This window comes from Rhea americana, unplaced genomic scaffold, assembly GCF_003343005.1.
Source record: "Rhea americana isolate MKP2758 unplaced genomic scaffold, rheAme1 scaffold_126, whole genome shotgun sequence".
NCBI classification, from domain to species: Eukaryota; Metazoa; Chordata; class Aves; order Rheiformes; family Rheidae; genus Rhea; species Rhea americana.
The window spans coordinates 641,110-649,692 of record NW_028185328.1 but is presented as its reverse complement, the minus strand read 5'-3'; the positions used below and the strand labels follow the sequence as shown (position 1 = coordinate 649,692).

Sequence of the window (8,583 nt, the reverse complement as noted above, 5' to 3'; positions counted from 1 at the left end):
ATACTATGATACATTTCATTCTGATACTCTTTGATGGAAGGTGATATAAGTGACAGTACTGGCATTTAAAATAACATTCCCAACACCCAGGGGAAAAAATTACCTCCCTGGYATTTAGTGTGGTGGGCAATCCCTACTGTACATCTGTGCTTGAATGCTCTTGGCAAACTCAGACATTTCAWCATTGACTTCCAGTTACAGCTCTAATAGTTTGAATCTTTGTTTGTTTTTTAGATCAAACACCCCAGAGCACTATCAAGTCATCTAACTGGTATTATTTTTAGCTAGATACTTATATTATWGCAATGTCTTACTAGGTACAATTTACAGGCTAAAACACCAGCATACTAGGTGCTGCACAAAAATAGTAAACTATTTACATCCCTGTATCTAGGGAAATGCTGCTTTAAATCAATAGATGAAGGTGTGCAGAAGAATGACATAGAGGGCAAGCCAGTGCCAAGGAAYGGAGGTACAGCAGAGTTCTGACAGGGCTATCATGGGAATAAAATGCAAAGATGCTATATTAATGTCACATCAAGGTTGTACAATCAAAAGATGAAAAATGCAAAAATTAGTATTCTTACAGCAACCTTTCCAAAATGGCAATGTGGCCATCTCATATACTTCAAGACCTATAGCTAAAAACACATTCACAAATATTAGGGAATGGGAACACAAAGCATGTGCAGTGTGGCTGAATTAGAACTGCTGTTGTATTTCTAGGTTTCTGTTTTTACTAATCATTCTCAGAGTATGTGGGTTATTTTAGAGAAAAAAAAAGAGGAAAAATGAAACACAGAAAAATGCAGWATCTTTGGCAAAACATCAGACTGGCTTAAGTAATAATACCCTTCTGCTAGCAGCCTTTGCTATGGACTGACAGGTGTGTGTTTCCTAGTGCCCCTATGTCCTGAAAGTGTGAATGCTCAAACATTTATATTTTCCATGCGCTGTTTACAATGTTCAGGACTATATTAACTGTCTTATAGTTTCTCCCACCATATACGACACACATGTAAAAGCCCAAGAAAGTCAGTGAGGGTCTTCCTGGTGACTGCCTTAGATGTAGATCAGAGTCTCAGCCAGTGAACCACTCCTCAATGATGACTAAGAACATGCCATGTTTCAGACCAGATAATTAACATATGAGAAAAGATAGTCAATCTTTAAAAACATTTGCCCACATCACTCAAAACAGCACAAAGGATTTCCCCCGGAATGTCAAGAAAATAAAACTCACCTTTATGCACAGAACCAGAGACCTTGCAAGCTTGGAAATTTTACCTTCAAGGGCAATGTGTTGTGCTGTTACAAATGAGCAAAACAAGGCTACAGTGCTAGGGTTCATCACCACACTTGCTGGTCTAATAATGTGGAGGTTTTGGTTTCATGGGCACTGCTTACTGCCAGTCATATCAAGGATGAGCACCACCAGCCAAATTCATTGTAGTTACAGCATTAGGTGGAAAAAAAAAAAAAAAGTAGCAGTAGATAGTAAAAATGCCTTTTTATATGAATAAAATTTTATTGAATTTTAGACAATTAGAAAGAACAAAGAAAGAGGAGCGAACAGTCTCATGGAGGATAAGAACCAGAAGAGCTTTTCCCAGTAGAGAGGCRTGGGCCTGCTGAGGGCAGTGTTCCTGTAAATGTCACATAGAGGTGGTTACAAAAGCAGAGAGGACATGTCTGGGCTTTTCTTTGATTTGTTTTTCCTCCACACATTACAGTTTCAAAAGCCAATCTTACTCTTTCTGACACCATCAGTCCTACTACCAGTAGCAAAGAGAGCAGACAGACAGAARAGAGGATTGCTCCAGTGAAATGCGTGTATACACTCAGAGCAATTGCCTGACTGCACTGCTGAGGAGGTTTGCACCCATTCTGGACAGAGGTGTGGAGGAGGGTGGAGGAAGGGAGGCTGGATATTTTTATTATTATTAAGCAAAGAAGGCACAAAATCTCAGCCAAGCTTCAAACCTTGTGCAGCTCATGAGCCTCCAGCCTCTCTAGAAGCCTATGGGAAAACCCAGCTCTCACCTCCACCTCTTTCTTAGAGTCTGTGTTTGCGCTTGAAGGGTACAGCCTAGGCAGAAGGCCCTGCCCAAAGCCTGTGCACTGGTAGAGAAAGTAAAGCATGCTGGGATAAGAAAAGGGGGAACAAGGAAGAGTCTGTTGGCTTAAACAGACTCTTTTTCTAAGGTGAGAGGTACAGAAAGTARCCTGTGATCCCCAACACTGCTTTTCCAAGAGCACATTTGGGAGGGCTCTGGTGTTCTTGGAGGTGAYCAGTGCCTTACCGTGTTTAAGAGTTAGTGTTACGCAGGAGGGCAGGGATATCTATCCAGGCATGGTTGCTTGGACCCTGGGCTCTCTTAGGAGGGTAAATGCCAGCCCCTCTGTCCAGCCCTCCAGTGGCACCAGGCCTCTTGAGCAGTTTCAACTCTTGTCTTTGATTAAGGCTATTTAGTTGCAATAGAAAAAATAAAAGAATAGATGCCAGCAACAACCACCTCACTGGCTGTGAGGTGATGGCAGAGCCACCAGCAGGTGCCACGGATACCTGGCCCTGGGACACTGTGGGAAGCGGTGGAGACAGAAAGAGCGTATGGGCTTTCACAAGGTTATCTTCTCCATTAAGCCCCAGTTTTCACTCCTTCTAAGCAAAGGAATTTGGAAGTAAGTCCTGCCAACCCCAGCATCTAGGAAATGTGCGTGTGTGGGAGAGAGGGAACAAAAACTGTGGTCCTCAGTGTGAGGGCCCCAAGCATAAAACGTGCCCTGCCATGCAGGCCAGCCCTGGATAGCCTGTCAAGAAAAACCTGCCATGCAATCCCCAGAGCTTTGTGGTTTCAAGCCATTTGCCCAGTATCAGAGCAGTCCATGAGCAGCAGATACCTTTGGCCAGCCCTTCAGGACCTGCCTGTTGCTTTCCCACCCCAGTTTGCTCCTCTCTGTCTCTGAAAAACCCCAGCAACAAAAAATGCCATGAGTCCTACAGCAGCAGAAGGAGCAATACATCCTCTTACTGCACAGAGCTTTGCATGAAAAGATGTCCAGAGGCACCCAGAACTAGTTCAGGAAAAACATTCAGTGTAGTGTAGTAAGGACATGTGTATGTGCATGTGTGTGTGTGTGTGCCAGAGGGTAGAAGGGAAGAATGGCAAAAAATAAAGAAAAACACTCTAGCCCATACCCTTGCCCAGCCTTCACCCCCCTGGCCTGGCTGGTGGTTCTGCTTCTGCCTCACCTCTCCAGCCTGGGCCCCCCTCAGYCCTTGTCTCCTCATGACTACCCCCTGTCCCACTGCCCTCCCTCATCCAGAAGCAGGGACAGGGCTGTGGGGAAGGGSCTGTGGTCACCAAGGCTGACGCATACTCCTCCTGAGTGCTCCTTCCCCACTCAACCCTTTTCTGCCTTTTCCAGACATGTTTGTCCCTCCCATTCCAACAGTCTGTTGTCCTCTTGAAAATAAAACAGCAACAACAACAGAAAAAATATATATATTCCCAAACCTCCCTGAAAAACCCAAATGAACAGAAACACCCCCAACAAAAATTGACCAACTGAAAAAAACAAATTCCCCAGAGATTAGGGCCAAGTGTGCATCCCTGCTGGGGCCCAGCAGTCAGGGCGAGCACAGCAACATCCCTAGGACCCTTCTCCTGTGGCCTTGGCACATCTGTGAGATCCACCAGTGTGGAAGAGCCCCCAGAATCTGGAGGGCAAAGTGGCAAGGCCGGGGCTGTCCCACCAGCCAGCAACAGTCTCGGGAGGGGGGAGGGCAGCAGGGAGAGGCTCATCTCCTCCCATCTCGCCACATTTTTCAAGAAGGAGGAGGGTCTCTTGGCCATATCTTCAGCCCACCTGGTACAAGAAGCTTCTTGCTTTGCTTTCGCCTGCCCGTACACCCTACACAAGGGAACCGGCCCGGCTCTGGGCAGGCACCATAACAGGAACAGCCCCTATCCGCTCCAGCGTTGCCTGGCTCACAGCATACGAGCGCGTGTGCTGTGGCCTCTGCTTCCTGCTGACTGAGCCATTGCTCCTCATAACCTCCTGAGGGGATGGTGCTGTGTTGGCCGTTACCACCAGCGTCTTAGGGGCAGCCGGGGATGGGTGGCCTCCATTCGCATAGATGGGGCGGGTGCTTGTGCTCCCCGAGCGGGAGAAGGGGGGCTGGCGCATATCATTGTTGTTGCTGAAGCGGGTGAAGGAGTCTGTGGCGTGATTGGCTTTGGGGTCGTTCCAGTAACGGCTGTTGTAGGTGTTGGAGGAGGTGAGGGTGTCGTTTTCTGATGAGGATGCGTCGGCGTGGAATGTTTTCGTGGTGGAGGAGCACTTGGGCGGCAGGTCGTCCTCCCTAGGTAAGGAGAGGGTGTAAAGGGGCAGTGAGGAAGCTGCTTCATCTCCCTGATGTCCCTCCTCACTGGGAAAAATGCTATCCATTTAAGGTAAAGGACAGCACCAAGGATAACCAGCATTGCTGCTTGGCCTGTTTACTCATTCCTCTTTGCAGGACCATCTCTGTGCATATTACCTGCTCCACATGCCTACCAATGAGGCAAGCAATCCACACTCACATGTTTAGGGGATAAAAMCAATGGGTGTCACAACCACAATACTACATAGGCAGTACAACTGCGCCTGTAGCGACCAATGAAGCAAATGCTCAGGGAAGCTGCAAGAAGCTACCAGAGGGACAAACTGCGGCTATAACACTGAAGAAGGTCACACCTGTCTCCCCAGAGCTCTTCATCACTACCTGGTACTGTGGGTGAGGATTCTTGCTATATGTGGGGTCACGCTCCTACAGAGCTGGCAGCTTCAGGCCAAAGCCCTCAAAAAAGGTAAGAGCAGAAACAAAATCAGTCATTACCATTATCTGTTTGCTCCTGCCTTTTCCTGGACAGATATAGACAAGTTCCCTTGCCCCACTGAACACACCCAGGATTCGCAAAAAGGAAYTCCCACATGCCTTCCTGTGCCACTGCTTTTGCTGAGAGATAAGAGGTTTCCTATCACCAGCTTTCCTTAATTCCTACCTTATCTCATTGGGAATCTCCTCCTCTTCTTCCTCTTTGTGTTTATTTTTCCAGTAAAACAGCGCCACGGCCACCAAGACAATGCAGACAACTAGCACGACAGCACCTGTGGCCACCGCTCCAGCAATCAGGCCAACGCTCCGGGGATGGGCTGGGAGGAGGATTGAACAGAGAATGGAGAAGATGTCAGGACCGGGCTGTGGTTGTCCATAAGTATTTGAAGCTACCAAGGCTTGGGAGAGGGCAAAGGCAACATCCCCATTCCAGGGTACAATGATCTTCTGACAGGCACTTGGTGGCTCACAGCAAACATGGTTACATACGTTACTGTCACAAGACAGGTGGCCAAGCCTCCCTTGGCAACATACTTACGTGCAATGACTTGCAGGTCCAGAAGGCAAGTGCTGGTTCCAATGGCATTTGARGCCACGCATTGGTAAAGACCTGAGGACACAGTGCTGATATTTCGGAGAGTGACAGTGCCCTGGACTTGGTCTAGTCAGAGAGAAAAGAAGGATTTAAAACCCTCCCCCCCCTTCACAAAAGCCATGAAAAGGCAAATCCAGCAAATAGAGAACTGTGGTGTGAGACTCTTAAGAGATAAATAAATTAGGAAATAACTTTGAGATGGAAGCATTGTGCATACACACACAAGATTAGGTTTTAAGGAGCTTATACTAGATGCTTCTTTTTATTCTTATGGATGAGTTTCTGCAAATTAAAGCTTGGGACTTGTATCACTGCGTGAAAGAATGAGGAAATAAGAGATATGCAATGCCCTATCCCCACATCTACTTGCCAAATTTAGTCCTGCCCTGCAGCACTGCTTCTCCCATCCCTGGGCTTTGCATCGCCTGCTCTGCAAATTTCTCTCACTCTTGAATTATCTAAAACTAAAATTCTTATATATTCTTAAAATAGGTCAAGTTAAAGGGGAGGAGTACAGCTATCACTATTTGGTCAGGTCACCTAGGCTAATAAATCTGATGGTGGGACCTGGGGCTGGCTAATACCCAGCCTAGTCTGACCAGAGCCTTGCTTTTACACACATCTGAAAGGCAGCTTCAGCAGCAACATACTGGAGCAGTGACCTCAGTGTGAAAAACTGGCAAGATTTTAGAGGGATGATTTTTGCCTCCCTTCTCTTATTCTCCAATCTATTAGTCTTTTGTTTGGTTTGAAATACAGGTGAGTCAGCAGCTGATGTCTCCAGCCTTAGGTGAACGTCTGGCCACTACGCTCTCTCTCCCATTTGACTAGACTCTTGCTCCTCAGCAGGGAACATGTTTTTCTACYCAAATAAAAGGACGTTTAAATGGCCACTGCAGGGTACCTAGTCCACCACAGGCTCCAACACTCCAGGAATCTTCGTTCTAAACAAGTGACCATGCAAATTATGGCAGACACTCAATGAGGTGTGTCACCTCTGACAGCTTGGACAAAGGGAAGCGCAGGCTGCCACCTGGGAACTAAGAGGAAAAATCAACAGAACGAGCACCTTGTGTGGCAGTTGGGGGCAACTTGGGAACATTGTCCAGTTTCTCCCAGAGGTATGTTGGCCGGGGGATGCCTTCTTCTGAGCTGCAGGTCAGTGTGATATCGCTGCCCACGTCCAGGGACCCCTGGATTCTGCAGAGTGGGGCAGAAGGAGGAACTACAATGAGAGAAGAGGGGAAGTGACAGCAGATCAGCAAATACGACCAAACAGTGGGTTGCAGGTCTTTTCTGCTGGAGAAAGCAAGGACATTGGCACGAGCTGAAGGGGAGTAAGAGGGAGACAAAGCCCAAAAGGAGGCAGCAGACAAGAACCCTCTAAGGTTTGGATGGTCACACTTCACAAAGATTCCTGACTAGCCAGTTTATMAAGGTTGCAGACTATTGCTGACATGTTCAGACCCACTTCTCTTAGACCTCTCCCTACAGAAAAAGAAAGTGAACATTCTGTTGGCAAGACCCAACCAAGCTGCAAATAGAATATGCTGTAGTTGGGTTTTGCTTTCACAGCTCTATAACGGCATACACTGTGGAGTATTTAACATCCTGGGGAGCATCCAACATTAACTGTTTACAGCGAAAGGAAGCAAAGACCTAAAGTCCATTCTCTTCTTCCACTGCTATGCACAAAACTGTTATGGTCCCCTTAGTACTCCAAGTGCTTCTTGCAGTTCCACATCATAATCCTGCCTCAAAAGCTTTCTCCCCACTGTATTTTACAGCTCTGTGATATACCAGTTGCGTATGAGGGTACATGCCCTACAAACTCCCACAATACCCACAAGTCAACCCATCTTCCCTGCTGTATATCCACGTGCTCTAATACACACACCATCATATCTCTCTGCTAGGCACCAGCATGTACAGAGGATCCCTTTTCCCCTTTTCCTCCCCTGTCCCCCATAACTTCAGTACACTCACCCAAGACAGTGAGTCCAATGACTCCGATATTCCTGCCGCCTCGATCAGGAAGATTGTTGACCAAACACTGRTACGTGCCAGTATCAGATAGTTGAGTATTGTTGATGAAGATGGAGGCACTGGTGGTTGGCATTGTCACAGCAAACCCCACTCTCCCATAGAACTGGGGTGCACCACCAAAGATCTGACCCCCTTGGTAGAGAATAACCTAGAAGAGAAAGGAAGGTTCAAATACCACTCTACAAGGACTGAGYAAAGAGCTAGCAAAATATGGGCTTCCAAAGCTGAAAGGACCACTTTCTAGGGGATGCCTGAATAACCAGATATTGATTTAAAACAGTATCCCAAGGTAGTCTCATCTTAGGAGAGGTATTTTCTTTAAAAAATAGCCAGTGGCCTGTTTTATATCAGTAAATACGTTCACAGAAACAACAGACTAGATAGATACTCAAGACTTCTGGCATCATTGGTTTGGCAATATCAGCCTGTTCATGTAATAGTGATTATCCATCTGTACAAGATTGATGTAGAGAGGCAGATTCTCTCCTCAGATCTGTGAGTACTTTGCTGGAAAGTATCCACTCAGTAGACAGTATCATCTTGGCTCTCAGCCAGTAGTACCTTACCATGATTTGACACTACTTGCTGAAGATCACTGGGATGAAGGATGAACTGAATGACCGGTAATGCAAACCATGAACCTGCACAACCTGTACCAACTAGACAGCTTACATGGAGGTATGCAGACCAAGTCCCTGAGGAGCAAGTACTCTTCAGTGAGGGACACTGGCTCTCACAACTSACTGCAAACATGATGGGTACATGGTGACCTTAGACAGATGCATTTCAGAACAATGRCTTTCTTCTGCTGTCTGAGTATGTGGGCAGAAAACAGGCGAACACCTCTCAGGTTTTGATTCTGGCATCCAYCATGGTACTCCTTCATTTGATAATGTTCAAAGAATGATCTTTCATAAGCAACAAGCTACCAACATTTAAAAGGGAAGACTGGACTATAAGATACCATGTGTTCTGGGAGGGGTTTGCACAAATTTCAAAAGTTTAAGGGGTCAMGTCAGCTGCTGCTTCCATATCCTCCAAATCCCATTTGCACTGCACA

General features: G+C 46.6%; 1 protein-coding gene across 1 annotated transcript in view; it reads right to left on the bottom strand.

Moving 5' to 3' along the window:
* Positions 1–1,571: 1,571 nt before the first annotated feature.
* Positions 1,572–8,583, bottom strand: part of IGSF11 (immunoglobulin superfamily member 11) — a 60,208-nt gene continuing 53,196 nt past the window's right edge. Inside the window, exons 4-8 of the mRNA XM_085326047.1 lie at positions 7,464–7,671; positions 6,547–6,702; positions 5,421–5,543; positions 5,049–5,199; positions 1,572–4,366 (exon numbers count right to left, since the gene is read on the bottom strand). Coding sequence (XP_085182173.1) covers positions 3,916–4,366; positions 5,049–5,199; positions 5,421–5,543; positions 6,547–6,702; positions 7,464–7,671 — 1,089 coding nt within the window. The 3' untranslated portion in view covers positions 1,572–3,915. The remainder of the gene's footprint in view (positions 4,367–5,048; positions 5,200–5,420; positions 5,544–6,546; positions 6,703–7,463; positions 7,672–8,583) is intronic.